Source organism: Dreissena polymorpha, unplaced genomic scaffold, assembly GCF_020536995.1.
Source record: "Dreissena polymorpha isolate Duluth1 unplaced genomic scaffold, UMN_Dpol_1.0 chrUn001, whole genome shotgun sequence".
Classification (NCBI taxonomy): Eukaryota; Metazoa; Mollusca; class Bivalvia; order Myida; family Dreissenidae; genus Dreissena; species Dreissena polymorpha.
In genome coordinates, this window is record NW_026273315.1 from 2,145,643 (window position 1) to 2,165,674 (window position 20,032).

The window sequence follows — 20,032 nt, forward strand, 5'->3', positions numbered from 1 at the left end:
ACGTTTTGGTAAATTGACAAAATAAATAAAAAAGTTGTTTCAGATTAGCAAATTTTCGTTTACGTTATGATATTTGTGAGGAAACAGTAATACTGAACATTTACCATGCTCTAAAAGAGCCTTTATATGCATCTTTTGACGATTTTAAAACCTGAAAAATTATAAAGCGTTGCAACGCAAAACGATTGAATAATTTGGAGAGTTCGGTTGTTGTCGTTATATTTTGTGGAACAACGAGGATTGCTTATATAAAGTATAAAACACATTCGTCATTGTATGTGCACGGATAGCCGAGTGGTCTTAGTGGTACACTGTTACTCAAGGTCTCTAGGGGTCAGTGGTTCGGGTCCTGTTGAAGGTACTTTTTTAAAATTTTATTCTTGATTTTTTTACTAGAGCTTTTTAAATCCAATGTTAAAATTTATCAATATAAAGCATTTAATGACAAACTTCAAAATATGCCAAAATCTGTGAAAAGGCCCCTTTAAAACAGACTCGCTACACTATCAGTGTTTTGATATCACTTATTCTTATTGGCCATACCAGCCCCTGATCTCATGAAAACATAACTTAATCAAATTCGAATTGGTTTGGCCTTAAAAGTAAAGTTCAGAATAAGATTTTAGATTTCAAAGTACGATTTTAGTTTCGATTTCGATTCAAACAATAATTAGGTGAGTACTTTTTCATTTTACTTATTTACTGGAACACTCAACTCTTATCAATTGTGTACATATATGACGTGTAAATCATGTTACTGTTATATGTAACAGATATTTTTTTATCTTGAGACTTGTCAAAGATGGTGAGACAATTATGAACCAGACAAAATTCCTTGGTTTCAGTCTAAAACATGATACCCCTGAAACTGCATTCAACTGCAGACACCATTTCGATTTATAATGTTTTGGTGCAAATAACACGGCACTTAATCAATCTTTGTGGAAAACCTTTTTAATAATTGACAAAGAGTTGTGGGTTCAGGATAACTAATTGAATATGACATCAAATGTGTTTGTTTATTTTTACATCATCTAAAATATATTAGAAAACAGCGTGCACACAATATATAACTGTTAAATGATATAACAAAATTATAAGCGCGTGCGGGCTTTGATCCTCTTGCTGATATACAGATGCACAAATAGTGTCGCTAAAGTAATTTGCAATCAATGAAATGTATGCACTTGCAAACTGATTTCAATTTAAAACTTTTTGTTTGTTTATATTAAGACTCTTGAAAATAAATTGTTTGTTAGAATGTTCCTCAATAATACATTTTTGACAACAACAGATGAGTTTAAACTAGGGCTTTTCCAAAAAAGCTTCTTCAAACACTTTCAAAATCAATTTTTAAGGATTAAACCTGAGGGTGTTTGGAACGTTTAATCAAATGGTTTATTCTTTTAACAATTTTATTTAATAAAATCTTGCTTGGAAAGATTTGAAACAAGTTTATATTTAGTTTTGTCACTTCTACAATTAGTGGCAGCAGCTCAAAAAATTGTTCTTACAACGTTTGAATGTCCTCATATTCATAAATTCATATATCATTTTGAAAAATTAAACTATTTTTAGTTGTTCGCTAGCGAACAACTAAGGTTAGTTCTACGCGTTGCAAGTCGGTCTGCTCTTAACTATGCTAAGAACGATAACCACCGCATCTGAGGCTATTAATAGATGCTGATAAACAAATATAATGAGATGTTGTGTAACCTCGTTCATATCGCATGCTACTATTGCTGTTTCTGGGAACATTCTTTTGTTCTCAACAGATGGCGGCAATCTTTTGTATTCACGGGTGCTAACAACGCAATAGTAGAAGGTTAAGTTTGTTTAAATTCACAGTTTTCAATAAATAAAACGTTGAACATGAGTTCACCAATTACTACAGGTATATTATAGACAACATCAAAACTGCTTTAGAATCGCTTAAACCGAATAAAAAAACACAAACGAATACAACAAGAAATACCTTTTTAAAAGGTAGTCGGCATAAATGCTGATTTTGGAATAAAGTTTGCAATTTACGTTTCTAAATTGTTAAATTGAAAACAAAAGTTAAACTATTGTGTTTGTTAACTTGTAAGTCACATATTCACCGCATGAAATGTGCGTTATCAACTTATCATTGTCAAACAACAAATTAGTGTAAGTAGATACAAATTATAATACGGGAGTAACACGTATTAGTGTAAGTAGATACACATTATACTACGGGAGTGCACATCATATGTGTCCGCACCTGCCTTTTTATGAGTGTATTTCTTCACCATCGAAATATATCGTATGTTAATTTTTGATTTACACACAGTCTTCTTTCGACACATTTAAATCACACTTTCATAGCCGCGTCATGCAAAAATGGGAAATAGATCTTATGTATTTAGGCCAGCGTATCTTAAGCATCACCCAATGGGTTATGATCTCATTATGTATCTCCTGACCAGACTGAGAGATGCGCAGGCTGAGTGGGCTATACATATGATGGGCGCATATGGAAAAATACCCATTTTCGCATGACGAGGGGCATTAAAAATCTCATCGCGGATTGTAAATGGTACATTTTAGCACACTGCTTTTGATACAAAATTGAAATCAAAATATCAAACTTGTAAATAAGGGCAGCCTTTCCTGGCGTTAAGGAACGATTTCTAGACGTGTCGACCGAGTACGGCAAACTTTTGTGGTTCGAAAATGAAACTATTTTCCTCTTATCATATCACTTTACCATTTGTTTGTTTTCTCATCTTGAAAGCAAAACTGTGTTTATCGATAGTTAATTATATATTCCCCGGACGATTTAGTGAACGAGTACTCACCCTGAAATTCTGCGAGGTGGATTAAACGCGTAATTGTAACTGGGCCACATTTTGAACATACGGAAAGTAGTCCGGAATTCCTTACACTGAATAGTGCCACATCCTTTGCGCTGAGCACAGACACCGTGATGTAGCCAAAGTTAAGAGGTTTTATCTCGAATCAGCCTATGAAATATTCGAATATATTCATGCGTGTCTGCTGGCGTTATGTAAAAGTCATTTAAGGTGAAACAGCTATGCCGAAAAAAGCGCATTAGTGCTCTATACCCATGTTTAGGTCAGAGTTGTTGACACAGTGTGAACTGCTAGGGTAACAAGTAATGCATAAACAACAAAGTACGGATCAACAGGGCTGTATTTATGATTACATAATTCGTGAGTAAAAAGTATTGCTCGCAGATTTATTATATATTTTTAACAATTATGTTATGTATATTTTGAATTAGTATATGGTGTCAAAAATCAAAAGTTTTGTACAGGAAATTTTCATAATGAAATTATATTCTTATTAAGATAGGTATTCGATATTCAAACAATATTCATTAAATATGATGGTGATCGCAAATTGTCTTTATATTCAGTTCTCATTTCCATTGTCATCATACGAACTATGCTTTCTGAACGCCAAAAAAGGGCCATGTTGTTGTTATTTTATCTAAGTTAAGTCTATAAAATAAATCGGATGATAAAAAGTGCACACACCTCTCGACCCGTGCGTTAAGACACACTCTTTATAAATTTGAATGGCTTGATTTCAAACTTGCGATTAATTTTGAAAAATGAGTTGCGTCTTAAATTATGCAATAGCGAACAACTTCAGCGCCTTAGGCGCTTTGATTAACATTGCAGTCGGCCTTTGTATATAAAATCATCATTTTGCTATCAACATTGCACTCCACTTAAGAGAACAACTCAACCCAGTATGCAGTATGAAGCCAGTCCCGTTCTCATTAACAATAACATTTTAATTTCAGGATGTTCTGTCACAAATGTGGAGGACCACTTGTGAATGGAGCCTTGTTCTGCTCGTATTGTGGTGCAGGTACTCCACGTAAGTGTAGCTGGCAAATTAGCTCAGCAAATTAATATGGGGAAAATATTTTTCAAATATTTGTTTCTATAAATCACTCTTTATGACATGGTTTTCAAAACTGACATGTAAATGTGTAAATAAAGTCGAAATAATTAAACACAATACATCGTTTTCTTCAAGACACATTTTAGAACAAATAACACTTTATTCTGTGTAAACATATATTTATATAGGTCTATTTTATCAGACCAATAAAAGACTTAAATTGCGCAAAACACAAAAGGATCATGCTGGCCATGGAAAGTTCAATTGGTTTAAACATATTTATTCAGTAATGTGTTTTACAACATAATGTACAAGCATCTAAAGTTTATAGGATTGGAACGATAGCTAGGCTAGTAGGGTTCCTTTCCTCAATGGTATATTTACAAAACATAGTGGCGGTATTTGCATTCTAAACACAAATCATTTGAATAATCATTCGAGTTTAAACAAGTTTATATGTATAATTGGAACCAACATTGCTAAAATATGTTGAGACCATGTAGTAAGAAAAAGCATATTGCTGGTGTGATTATGATCGAAGAAATTGATTGTGAAAACAAATGTTAAAAATAAGAGAACCGATAGTTATCCCACTCTGAACCTTCCTGAGCCTTCGATGAAAATATGGACTGCATCAAATATTGCATAGTTATCTCTGATTGAAAGATTATCATCTCCGTACAGTAATGTGCGGAGTGATATATCCGTGTATTGTTCTATAGTTCTTACTAAAGTTAATCGTATAGCTGCATAAGATGGACAGATCAGTAAAAAGTGAGTAGTGTCCTCTATTTTTCCGCATTGACAAAGTGGCGATGGAACCAGATTTCTATCAAATAAATGTTTATTAAGAGAACTACAATTAGTTCTTAGACGTGTGTGCAGCACTTGCTGTCTTCGCTTACCATAATAGAACAGCGGATTACTACGAGATTTGTTAAAATCGATGGCCTTTTTAAAGTCAGATATGTTATCAACAAGTTTTGCTTCGTCTGGAAGTGAATTCCAAGCAGCAATTGTTGAGGGCAAGAAGGAATGTTGGTACAGAGAAGTCCTAGTCCGAGCACCATCTAAGTGGGATGAGTTACGCAATGATCTTGTAGATCGCTCGCCAACTGATTGTGGGGACAGTGAGGACAAATATTCTGGACTAAGACCTTTGACCATTTTAAAGAAAAGAATGAGTTTGTGCTTGGACCTTCTTGTGCCAAGAGTTTCCCAGCCAATTTCGTTAGAAAGTAAATTTAAGGACACAAGTCGGGTACAGCCGGAAACAATGCGGGCAGCTTCAGTTTGAATTTTATCTAAATCATTTTTTTCATACATTGTACAATTATCCCATACAACATCTGCATATTCTAGAATAGGTCGAATAAACGTGAAATAAGTTATTTCAAGTGATCTTCGGTCAAGTCGAAAGCGAAGTTTTTTTAGAAGGTTGACACGTGACCAGGCCTTTAATTTAATACATTCAATGTGTTGATGCCAGCTTCCATCATTTGACAGAATAATGCCTAAATGTGTATGACTATTCACTTCGGGAATCGGAGTATCGTACATATTGATAGGAGCATGATAGGGTTTGTCCCTCTTACGCGATATAACAAGTGATTCTGACTTCAATGGATTGAATTTTACCAACCATGTATCGGCCCATTTTGCAATTTTGTCTATATCGCGCTCTAGAACAGCGGCTGCAGAATTAGGATTGTCAACAACGACAAATAAACTAGTGTCGTCTGCAAATAAGTTTATATGAGCTTGAATGTCATTTACAATGTCATTTATATATACAAGAAATAATAGGGGACCAAGAATGGAGCCTTGTGGAACTCCAGCCTTAATTTGGCTAGGGAAGATGAGGCCCCGGGAACCACTACCCTTTGACGCCTTTGATACAGATAGTTAGAAAACCAGTTCAAAAGTTTATCTTTGATACCGGCGCGTTTCAGTTTTAATATAAGGCCACTATGCCAGACTTTGTCGAATGCTTTGCTTATATCGAAAAAAACTACCCTTACTTCCAATCCATCATCGAGTGCTTTACAAAACGTGTTGTAGAGGTATGTAAGCTGGTTGACAGTAGAGTCACCTGGCATAAATCCGGATTGAAATCTTGTGAAAAAATTAGTATCACGCAAAAAGTTGAATACATGTTTAAAGATGATCCGTTCTAGTACTTTTTCCATGGTATTCAGAAGTGAAATCGGGCGATAATTCGAGGGAATGGAAACGTCCCCTTTTTTGAATATTGCACAAACGTTTGACGTTTTCCAATCATATGGTACTGTTGACGACGACAAAGACATATTAAAGAGATCACAAAGTGGTTGACTTAGTTCATGAGATGCCTCTACAAGTAATTTGTTATTAATACCATCAGGGCCACAGGCTTTACCCAAAGGCAGATTCATAAGAACGTCATTAACTTCGCAAGCGGTTATTACTATAGACGAAATTGTCTGTTGATTTTCAATCGTTGCCAATTCCGGTAAAACGTGACCAGACTCATCTAAAGATGTCTGTTGAGCGAAGAAATTATTAAGTACTTCAGCTTTTTGAAGTTCATCAAAGACCAGTTCGCCAGCGATGTTGACAAGTGGGGGTAAAGTTTTACTAACGTTGACTGTTAGGAAAGATTTCAGGACTTTCCACCAATCACGCGAGGAGTAATTGTTGGATTTTAGTTTGAATGCAAGAGAGTCGTAATAATTTGATTTGGCGAGGCGGACAAGAGAGACTACATCATTACGAAGTACACGAAACCTAGTCCAATTAGATGTGGAATTCGTTGTTTTAGCTTTCCTATAAGCACGTTTTCGTTTTCGTATTTTTAGTTTTATTTCCGATGAGAGCCATGGCGGTTTGGCTGGGCGAACAGTGACCTCTTTGCTTGGTATACAATCAGCTGCAGTGGCAAGTACAGTGTTAGTAAGAGTTTTAGTAAATGTGTCGATATTGTCACTATATACGTTATTCCATTCAATGTTTGATAAATTGCTTCGAAAAGAGTCGTAATTCCCTGAGTCATACTTCCAAATTTTTCGTTTGTAACATAGCGATGATGGTCTTTTAAATTTAAGAATAACGAATACGGGACAGTGATATCTTATAGTTTGATCAAGGAATGGTTCACCAACACCAGAGAAGATGACAGACTCTTTGTTTGAAACAAATATGAGATCAATAATAGATGACGAAGTTTCAGTAAAGTGGGTGGGATCCTGTATACATTGGTCGAGTGCAAACTGTTGCGAGATGGAGTCAATTTTACGTTTAGCCTGATCAAGTTGGGTGTTTAAATTAAAATCGCCCAAAACTACAATGTCGTTAATGCCGGTATCTATTGCCAGCCCGATTGAGTCTTCAATTTTACAGAAATAATTGTTATCTGAGTTGGGTGGTCTATAAAAAGTTCCGATTAAAATTCGTTTATTAGAATGAGGTCGAACCTCCAACCAAATTGCCTCAAGATTAGTTATCTCTAGATCTGGTCTTCGAGTAAAATGAATACCATCTTTGACATATACAGCAACTCCGCCGTGTGCATTTTGAGTTCGGTCGCGGCGGATAGGTAGGCAAAAACCTGGTATAAATAACTGGTCGTTATTAATGGAATCTGAAAGCCACGTTTCGGAGAAAGTGATGATATCAAATGGTGTTAATTCTGCAGCTAGCAAATCCAACTTATGAAGAAGACTTTGCACATTATAGTGAACTAGCGACAAATTGTGAGAAGACTTTAGAAAATTGGACATATCTAATGATGAGTAACTGTGGGATTCAAGTGATGATGAGGAAGCACTAGCTGATGGCCCGGGGTTTGGGTGGATATCACCGGATATAATCAGGAGAAGACAGTGCAGCCATAGGCAAAGAGTAGACACAAAAACTGCTGTATTCAATCGAAAAAAGAAGACGATATTTTGCATAACTTTGTGACTGGTCGGACTGATACGTACATAGGTCTGTATTGTCAGATGGCACTCGGACATGGAATCAATATTAACAGCCAAAGATTTTACAAACACGGGAATATTAAGGATAGCGACGAGATAAAATAAGGTGATTGCTAGCGGCAAAAAGTAGTTGATGCGCAAGTTGGACATGACAGCTATTCTTTTCTGACCTTTGCTCATGATATACGAAGCAGGAGCAAAATGAACAAGTAAACAGCTGTCATGCCAAACAAAATAAACACGAGCAGGGAGTAAACTCTGGGAAGGCTCAGTATGGTCAATATGGTCAAATTATCGGTTCCATGTAGAGAAAAGCATAATAAAAAAGCAGAACTACAAGAAATAAGTAAAAAGCGCAAAAGAAAAAATATAATAAGACGTAGATAAGAGTGTAAGGCATTATGCAAAAAGGTCGGTCATTCAATATAATTCGTAAGTGCTGTAATAATTACGTGAATAGCTTCTTGAGAAGCATAGATGTGGTTAAAGGAAATTGTGGGTGTATTAATGAAAGTAACTGCACTTAATAGGTTTACATGATAGGAATATACAACGTAGTAAGAAAGGATAGAAAGCAAATTTGAAACAGAGTGAATGGTAAATGTGATACAAATTATGTAATGTACAGACAAACACGATCATTATGAACAGTATATAGAAATAAATGATTTTCTTTTTACAAGTTGCAACAAGGACATCTATGTGAAACTGCAATCAAAGTATGAAGAAAAATATATTAGCCTCAGTGACCTTGACCCCATTGACGTCAAATCTTATCAAAAGATGCCAAATGTGTAAGAGAGCGGTAAGTTATTAAAGGCGCTATGAGAAACTGTAACAAAAGTGTGACCGAAAATCTATTATTAGCCTCGGTGAGCTTGACCTTGACCCCAGTGACGTCAAACCTCACCAAGAGGTAGAGGTCCATGCAAGGCACCTACATGCCAAACATGCAGGAGATCGGCAAAACAGTGAAGGCGCCACGAGAAACTGCATCAAAAGTGTGACGGAAAATCTATTATTAGCCTGGGTGACCTTGACCTTGACCCCAGTGACGTCAAACCTCATCAAAAGGTAGAGGTCCATGCAAGGCACCTACATGCCAAACATGTAAGAGTTCGGTTAAATTGTGAAGGCGCTATGAGAAACTGTAACAAAAGTGTGACGGAAGGAAGTACGGAAGTACAAACTATATATATATATATGGGGAGCATAAAAATAATACCTTATTCATTATTGGTTGCAAAGCACAAGCGACACATATTTAAAAGAAAGACATGTGTTTACAACATACAGTACACCTATGTAATACGATCCTATGTTCATACATAAATTAGGTGTCAACTGTTATAATAAAGATATTGCAGTTGTTTACACCATGCTAGACAACAATTTAGGAGGAACTAACCGTTCAAATATACAAAAACAAAAACGCTAACAAAACGGTTCACATGAATAGACAGATATAATACGTTATAGAAGATATTAATCCATTAACAAAACAGATCTTATAAGTCCGTTTGAATTAACAGTATTATTTTAAGGGATTAACTATGACATCATTAAAAAAGATAACAGCAGAGACAAACAGTATTTTATATGGTATTATAAGCTTCCAGTTTCACAGACCCTACAAAAAATGTAGAGTCCGTATATGGAAGCGATGGAGTGTTCAACAATTAATTGCCATACTTATTCGTTATAATTTATATACTTTGACAATCCAAAACTAGCAGCCCTTCAGAAACGAAATGAAGGGTCCGCATTTGGAATATACATAGGCAATGTAAAATTCTATTAGAGTCTGCATTTTTTCACAAGAAAAAAAAAAACACACAGATATGAATGAAATGTTAGTGATAGTTTTACTTCGCGTTGCCCCATCATTGAAAAATTTATAATAATTTGAGCATCATAATTTCAATTATAAATTTGATAACGCTAGAGAACTAAATAACATTATTCTATAAAAATGTGCATATAACACACAACAACAGACAATGTAGATGAAATTGTGTAATTGTGTAATTTACATGAGCTGTGGTATAAGTTACATACTGTATATTAATTTTACTAACATAGACATCAGCTACAAAAGACACACAAGAGAATACTACAGTTATATAATTATATCAGAATACAGATACTTCAGACGAGCAGTGATACAGCGTAGAGGCATAATAACAATAAATGACTATAAGCTGGTCTTATTTTGGTTATATTAATTTAAAGTGATTCGTGTTATTTTTTATTAGTATATATTTTATATAGATCCGTTTAATGTAATAAAAAGTTATGTGCGAAGAATAGTATTTTAAGAAAAAACACGACAGTTAAACCGTTAAACACATACACGACAAGAAGACACTATAATTAGCATCATTATGTCAATGAACTAATAATACAGAACCATGTAACACATATGCACACGTACACGGATACATTTAACACACACCGTTAAACACATACACGACAAGAAGACACTATAATTAGCATCATTATGTCAATGAACTAATAATACAGAACCATGTAATACATACATACATACACACACACACATACACACATACATACACATACATATACATATATATATATACATATATATAAACATTTTTATAACGCCATACATGAGTAGGTTTTAACGTTCATATAACATGAGTAACATGTGAAGCTTTATATGTACATGTAATTAGTACTCTCATTTGAAAAGAAGTGTAGACAGTTAGCGCTATCATACAGTAATACACCTAAAATATATACAGCACTATTATCAAGAGCAAGACAAACTTAATCAGTCAGAGAGTGTGAAATTAATTTGCTACATGCATTATAACAGTGTAGTAGTAAATCGCCAGTCAAGAAATTATACAGCTACAAAAAAAAAAAAACACACAAGAGAATACTACAGTTATATAATTATATCAGAATACAAATACTTCGGACGAGCAGTGATACAGCGTAGAGGCATAATAACAGTTAATGTATATAAGCTGGTCTAATTTCATTTATATGATGACATTAATTAGGTTACAATAAATATTAGGTACTGTGATACAACGTAGAAATACAGAGTACGTTCATTTGTGTTGTGTACGTTCAATGCTAATACGATTTTGATTTAGTGCATCTATACGAAATGTATGTATTTAAATTTCCGACTAGCAGAAAGATAACGGTTGATGTTCAGTAAGCATCTTGAAAGGTTGACAACAAAACATATTAATGTGAACATAGGCAATGAGGCATAGCAAATCACTATCAAAGCGGATTTTAAATGTTTGATCGTGATAATGCTTGAACATCACTGAATGGCATTTATTTTATGTGAAGGTGTTTATTCTGTAAATTGGATATGAAATGACAAGCATGTGGATCACGTTTAACTGTTATATGGTCAAGTCTCGAGAATGATATATACATACTGTACAGCGAAGAAAGAGTGGACAATGTTCGTTCAGGCAATCTTCACGCTGGCGACCGATGCGTATGATCTATTGGCATTGGAGCGGAGCTTGTTTAGCTGTTCATATGTTTCTACACGATGGATCACACGTGCACGATCACGCACTAAAATAGTTCAATTGTGTTCACGGTCTCGATTTTTTACAGACTTTACCGAGTGATTTAGTTTTTGATCACACTTAAACCAGATACAGCATAAAATAAAGAGAAACATTCTAATTTTTATCTTGTTTGGCCCCAAGAGAGGTAAAACGATTTGATCTGGCGACCTAGTGTTTTAATTCACCTGACCCAAAGTCGGCCTTGCCCTTGATATTGCAAAAAATAAACATTCTACCCAAGTTTCATCAAGCTTAGGTCATAGATGTTGCTCTTAGAGGTAGAAAGTTTTTAAAGATTTGATGTGAATACAAATTATCTAGACCCAGATACAAACCTGTGGTATATATCATTAAAATAAACATTCTTAGTTTCGTCAAGGCTGAGCAATAAATGCGTCCTCTAAATTGGTAACAAGGTTTGTTCAAGAGTTGACTTAGTGACCAAGTTTTGAATGCATATGATCATGAATTAAACTTGGTCTAGATGTTTCATCATGATTGAGTTATAATGGTTGCCTCTAGGGGGTGGGGGGTGGGGTGGGGGGGGGGGCTTGATTTAACTGGACCTTACTGGGTTTAAGTGAGGTTAAGATGGAACTTACTTTCAAGATGGTGTTGTTTTTGTGTTTTTCACCCGCTACACCTTCATGTAAATCACGAAAACTACGCCATCTTGGAAGTAAGTTCGAACTAGCCTCACTTAAACCCAGTAAGCTCTACTTTGCGCATGCCTCTCAGAGTGGTACTATTAAAAGGTATTATATTGTAACTTTTTTTGTTTATGTGACTCAGATTCAAATTCAACGTGAATATTGCTAAGAAAGACACTCTGACTAAATGTCACAGATATTGAGTCATAAATTTGGCCTTTAGAGTAATAACTATGTTGTTCTTAAATTTGACCTGTTTGACTTAGTATTTGCAATCTCGTGATCCTGATTCACACCATGAAAAGATATTGTCAAGATCACATTCTGATTATGTTTTATAAATAATGGGGTATAAAGGGGGCCTGTAGAGTAGTAACAAGGTGGTTTCGCCTAACACTCGACATGTTAACCTTGTTTCTGAACTATTCAAAATAGGCTTTAAGAGTGTCCAGTTTAATTTTCAGACCAAATTTTATCAATCTTGGATGAAAATTGTGTTATTCAAATTGATATGACCCGATGACTTAGTATATGGACATACAAACGTACGTACGTACGTGCGCGCGTGCGTGCTTGCGTGCTTGCGTGCGTGCGTGCGTATACATGCAAACATACATACATGCATACATACATGCATGCATACATACATACATACATACATACATACATACATACATACATACATACATACATACAACATACATACATACATACATACATACATACATACATACATACATACATACATACATACATACATACATACATACATACATACATACATACATACATACATACATACATACATACATACATACATACATACATACATACATACATACATACATACATACATACATACATACATACATACATACATACATACATACATACATACATACATACATACATACATACATACATACATACATACATACATACATACATACATACATACATACATACATACATACATACATACATACATACATACATACATACATACATACATACATACATACACATACATACATACATACATACATACATACATACATACATACATACATACATACATACATACATACATACATACATACATACATACATACATACATACATACATACATACATACATACATACATACATACATACATACATACATACATACATACATACATACATACATACATACATACATACATACATACATACATACATACATACATACATACATACATACATACATACATACATACATACATACATACATACATACATACATACATACATACATACATACATACATACATACATACATACATACATACATACATACATACATACATACATACATACATACATACATACATACATACATACATACATACATACATACATACATACATACACATACATACATACATACATACATACATACATACATACATACATACATACATACATACATACATACATACATACATACATACATACATACATACATACATACATACATACATACATACATACATACATACATACATACATACATACATACATACATACATACATACATACATACATACATACATACATACATACATACATACATACATACATACATACATACATACATACATACATACATACATACATACATACATACATACATACATACATACATACATACATACATACATACATACATACATACATACATACATACATACACATACATACATACATACATACATACATACATACATACATACATACATACATACATACATACATACATACATACATACATACATACATACATACATACATACATACATACATACATACATACATACATACATACATACATACATACATACATACATACATACATACATACATACATACATACATACATACATACATACATACATACATACAGACATACAGACAGACATACATACATACATACATACATACATACATACATACATACATACATACATACATACATACATACATACATACATACATACATACATACATACATACATACATACATACATACATACATACATACATACATACATACATACATACATACATACATACATACATACATACATACATACATACATACATACATACATACATACATACATACATACATACATACATACATACATACATACATACATACATACATACATACATAACATACATACATACATACATACATACATACATACATACATACATACATACATACATACATACATACATACATACATACATACATACATACATACATACATACATACATACATACATACATACATACATACATACATACATACATACATACATACATACATACATACATACATTACATTACTTTTAATTACACAAATGTTTTAGGGGGCAATTTTCAAGATCAAGCAAGAGGACAAAGAAAACAACCTGCATTAGTTCATCGCCCTGATCATCGCTTGTATCAAAATCCAAACTTACTACAGAGACAAGGCCATTACAAACCCAATCTACAACAACAACAAGGCCCTCAGCTTTATCATCAACCACCACTAGAGCTTCAACAAACACGTCCTGTTTACCAAACAACACATTATATAGCAAATCAAGAAACATTGACAACATCAACAACAGGTAAAGTCATACTATCTTAGATTTTTTATACCCGACTATTTCCTTTATTTATTAACCACCATTTTTGACCTGCTGATTCGGGAAGCGGAAGCGGACAACGACAACGAGCGAGGCCTGGTATAGGGGAGATAACCCTGGGTTAAGGCTTACCCTAACCCAAACCCGACCCCTAACCCTAACTCTAACCCTTACCCTAACCCTCTAACCTCCCAATGCGCATTACAATACAAAGCTTCGCTCGTTGTCGTTGTCCGCTTCCCTGCTTGTTGTCGTTGTCCGCTTCCCTGCTGATTGAGGGACCTCAGTTTACTTAATCGGAACATATAGTATTTTCATTTCAAAGTTTTGCCACAACTTTAAAAGCAGGACAGCATTTTTCCTAATGATAGCTAGGTGGAGATTAAAAATGGTTTCGGTCCGTTAAAAAACATCGCCAACAAACGACAGTGTATCTTATATCATATATCTTAATCAGGCTTAAGTGAAACCTTGCTTACAATCTAGAACTCTAGAACATTTGTCCTAATGATATCTCGGTCTTGTTTGAAGCTGGGACACGTGAGATAAAAAAAATACGGTCCCTGGGTCAAACTTAAGAAAAAGCTTCTTAACACTTAACCCAGTTAGTTACATTTGTAGTTTAATTTTCCTCAAACTTGGTCAGAACATTTGTTCTAAAAATTGCTTGAACCAATGTGTCGGTAAATTGAAAAGAATTGCCACAAAGGGCGGGCACATTACCTTGAATAGCTTATATTGAAATATAATTATCTCTCTTGATGTAACATTTCCACAATCTTCATACAACTTGCTCACAATGTTTGTCATGCTAATATCACAAAAGAGTTCGAAATTGTTGGTGGTAAGTAGAACACATTTATGCCATTCCGGAATGTGTTACCTAAGTTTGTAATTTTGGCTGAAGTTTGACCATTCAACACAGGTTAAAGATTATAACAACCATTTACCAGAAGTTTATTTCTATGATGATGATGATGATGATGATGATGATGATGATGATGGTGGTGGTGGTAGTGATGATGATGATGATGATGATGATGATGATTTTTGCAGAGTGATATTGACAGTGATTAACCCAGTGAAACAGAAAGATTTGTGGTATCTCAGCAGCTGATACGGAATATTTCGAGTTGATTTATAAACAATTCACAAGTGACCTATTGACGTTTGTAGAGACAGCCTCTTTTACAAGAGATAACCATACATTTATACAAGGTTTAAAAAAGTACATTTTCTTTCTGTGTTGGAAATATGTTCGATCATCAGAAGTTTGACATAGTTTCTTATAAATTAAATATATTTGTTTCATAAAGTACCTTTGTTTATAAACTTCATCTTCTCAGCATAATATTATTTCATTCGCGTCTCAGGTGGGAGCCTTACGGATCATGTTCCGCCTGTTTACATAAAACCCCTCAAGTATTGAAAACATTAATTTTCTACATTTTCAGCTGTATATTACCAAGGAAACCCTATGGGTGGGGGCACCGTTCTCCCTACAGGTCAATGTCAAGCTATGATAATGCAACAGAATTATGCAAACTATTCTCAAGGGTACCACACACAATCCCAAGGTCAACCATCTAGCTTTCCTCCCAAGCCAAGTCGTAGAAACCAAGGGCTACCACATTCTGATTACCAAGACCAAGGTCAGTATGTTTCCAAGGGCAGAACAGTTTTCTTTTAGAGAAGAACATGTTTTAGAAAACTGCTTACAGCAAAATGTGACAAAGCTTACTTCGGTACATGCAAGCAGGGGTATACAATTAAATACAATATAAGACAACATATGGATTGATAAGCCTTAAAATGTCAAAGCGGTTTTGGTTAGCAGAAATAGCCGGGCCTTTTCATACGCCAAATCAGACTTGCATGACATCACATGTTGTCAAATGCCACCGACCATAATTTCTCTATTTGTTAAGCAACCTGATATATACATGCATTTAAATTCAAAACTACCTTAATCAAGTCCAATTTATAAGCATAAAAAGACATGATATGGTTGACTTGCTCACAAATATTGATTTTTTTTAAATGACAGTTAATATTTTTTACTAGAACTTCTTTTATTATTTGAAATGGTCTTAAATAATTAAAATAGCATGAAATACTGGTTGAGGAAATTTTACGCTAATCGGGATTCAAAACCGTGACCTTCGAAAGCATAACCAACTAACTAGCACCGAACCTTTGATGCTGCTTTGGTTGGCAATGATTTAAATGCTATGTTAATAATACGCGTATTTTTCAAATTATTTTGCATAAAAAGCTCTTTTATTTTACACTATTCGATCAATGTTTTTTTAAATTGCAATTGTTTGCCAAACTGTAAACAGGTCCCTTTCGGATAGAAGAAATTTAAGAGCAACTGTCAAATGGAATCGTTAATATTATAAAATGAAATATTTGCAGTTGATAAACTTCCATGAAAGCCAGCACCCAAACAACCGCAACCACGCTCATATACCCAGAAACAGCAGACAAGTGGGCAAGCAAAAAACAAAGCTCTGCGCAAGCCTCAGGTCAGTATACAATTGAATATTAACGGAAATTAAATAATAACGGTACAACTCTATGCAATACATATGACCGTATAAATTGGAATATAGTTCGTAGTAGTAAATTTACATAACTACATAATTATGTGACAAAACTCATCGCAAATTTTGACCTACTAACACACGCTTTGTTGAACGGTTCTTTAGATGTTGTTTTGTTGATTGATAGCGTCTATAATTTATCGGATATTATTTCGTGTCCAAAGAAAACGACCCTTTAGTATAAGTTAAGATAAACATGTAATACAATCGGGTACGCTATGGTTCACGCTGATTGTAAAAAAAAGCAAAATACACAATTATTTAATAACCAGCCAAATGATAAAACGCGTTAATTTTTGTAAGAATCTAGGCGTTCATAAGGTGATTGTAAGAGGAAGCTAATTTTAATTTCAATAAAACATTTGCCGTCTTTAATATATGAGTAGATCCGAGTTTTTAAAATTTTGGAATAACATTAAGAAATTAAAAGGCTGTAATACGAATCACATTGATATAAATGTTAATTCATTTTCAAATTATTTTAGACAAATGCATGCAACGATAAATGTAATTTGTTTTAGAAGTTGCTATTAACAGATTCAGCTGACGGTAACAATATTGAATCTCTCCATGGTTCATTCAGTTTCAGTTGTTTGTGGTTGTGCCAGCATCATGAAATCGATTACATTTATATGCTAAAAAAGTCATCGATGTTTACTTTCAAACTTGGTTTGATCTATATAAAATTATGTAGATCATCGAGTATTTTCAAAGTCTCCAAATATGATGACTGGTGATTTAAACATGGGGGGGGGTCATTAAAAGGATAACTTTTGTTTTTCTTTACCCTAGACAGTATAGCAGAAATGAAACACCCAGTTGGACAAAACTCAATAGTTAAGTTTATGATTCAACTCCTAATATTAAATAGTATGCCGATGATCAAGATGCAGTTACGAAATATTGTACTGATAATTTAACTCAAACATGTCATTCGGGCTCTGTTCCAATTTGAAGGATTATATTAGTAGAACTAGCTTTTTTACAACTGCAAATGCAGCTACTTATGATACATTTTCAGCAATCGGTTCATGTAATAATCTGAATGCCGATGGGTTTAAAGGAATCTGGGCTACACCTTCAAAAGCTGATTGGCTACGAATTATATGTTCTGAATACGTTACACTTTGGAATGTGGCACAAAAAGCTAGAGCTATAGATGGAAACACTATAACTAAAGCAATATTACTCGAAGGAAAAATGGAAGACCATTTACAACATTCATTACATCTTCAGTAAAGTTGCTCGGTTCCGATACTGCCCTTTCAGTGTTCACTATTTTAAAAAATACAGCATATTCGTATTTCAGAGAGAATACTGGAACCGAACATCTTTGAGATCAAGTTATGCAATTTTATCAACGGGATAATATGTTAATGAACAGTTTCAACCTCCCGTATTTAAACACAAAAATCAGATTTTATATGTTTTTAGGAGGCATCAAGCGAGAAACGTACCTAGGGATGAAGAAAGAACTAGAGCCCTTCGGATTCGGAATCTTCTGAAAGTTCGGAATGGTTATCGACAACAAAAACGGCTCGTCAACCATTGTAAATGAAAAAAAAACAGTCGCTAGTCAAGTGTCTCGATTTTCCTCAATCGTTTAATTCTTGGATTGACAATAAAAAATAAATCGAGTGTTTTAATAAAATTTATTATTTCTTAACCCATTCATTTAAGAAATTCCTTTAAGCAAACAGCGAGGACCCTGATGAGACACCGCATCATGTGGCGTCACATCTGGGTCTACGCAGTTTTCCAAGGCTTTTTTTCTAGACGCTTGGCATAAATGGGTTTATGCTATTATTTTTGTTTACCTTTAATACTTGTAAAACTGTGTCTAGATTTAGCTCTGTCTTTGTCGAATACGCTGTTCAGTGAACTCTTGAAGCGTTTTGTTATGCATTTTTTGTATACAAAATAAATCAAAGCGCTGAAGGTACTGTAGTTGTTCTCTCTTTGAATGTATTTAATATTACTTACAGTCACAAGACATGAAGTTCGACTTTTTAGCGTAGGCCAATTGAACAGCCACGAAAAATGCAAACACCAATGCAATTTGCTTTTACTTGTCTACAGTGGTGAGTTTTTTTCAAAAACGTAAAAGAGGAAAATGACATTTATTTACAATCTCTCATAATTTTATACAGGATTCACACAAACTCCACTTATGATTACAATACTATGAAAAGTAGTATCATTTTCTTTTACATTTTGAAAATAGTCTACAAGTTTAGGTACATAATTTTTTTTACCTAAATTAAGAAAAGTAAAAATAACAACGGTACAATTAATGCACCACGTGGCTAGGCAATCATCACGCAGTTGGTTATGAAGGCATGGATTAAATCCAGCTATGCTGGTTCCCGTTAAATCTCTGTGCGGAGGCTGAATACCCCCGATTGAAATTCCCCCTTAATTTCTGTATCAGTATTACGGTCACTAAACGTGAGCGGCCAGCGGCAATGATTAGCGCACACGAGAAGTCATTTATAAATTACAGGCTGTTGAAAAGGTATGTTTTACTGGGATTATTATCGGGAAATCTTCAAAATAAATTAAACAAGAGTATTTAACACGTTTTTAAATAATTATCGCTAATTAAACTGTAATTAGTTCTTTACAATCAAGTATTTAAATAAATTATTTTTAAATAATAATCCGG

The 20,032-nt window shown here is 34.1% G+C and overlaps 1 protein-coding gene across 1 annotated transcript in view; it reads left to right on the forward strand.

The window, feature by feature from the left end:
* Nucleotides 1–636: 636 nt before the first annotated feature.
* The window catches only part of LOC127863167 (uncharacterized), a 34,447-nt gene continuing 15,051 nt past the window's right edge, over nt 637–20,032 (forward strand). The window contains exons 1-3 of the mRNA XM_052402551.1: nt 637–674; nt 3,797–3,873; nt 14,498–14,743. Of these exons, the coding sequence (XP_052258511.1) occupies nt 3,798–3,873; nt 14,498–14,743 (322 nt within the window). The 5' untranslated portion in view covers nt 637–674; nt 3,797. The remainder of the gene's footprint in view (nt 675–3,796; nt 3,874–14,497; nt 14,744–20,032) is intronic.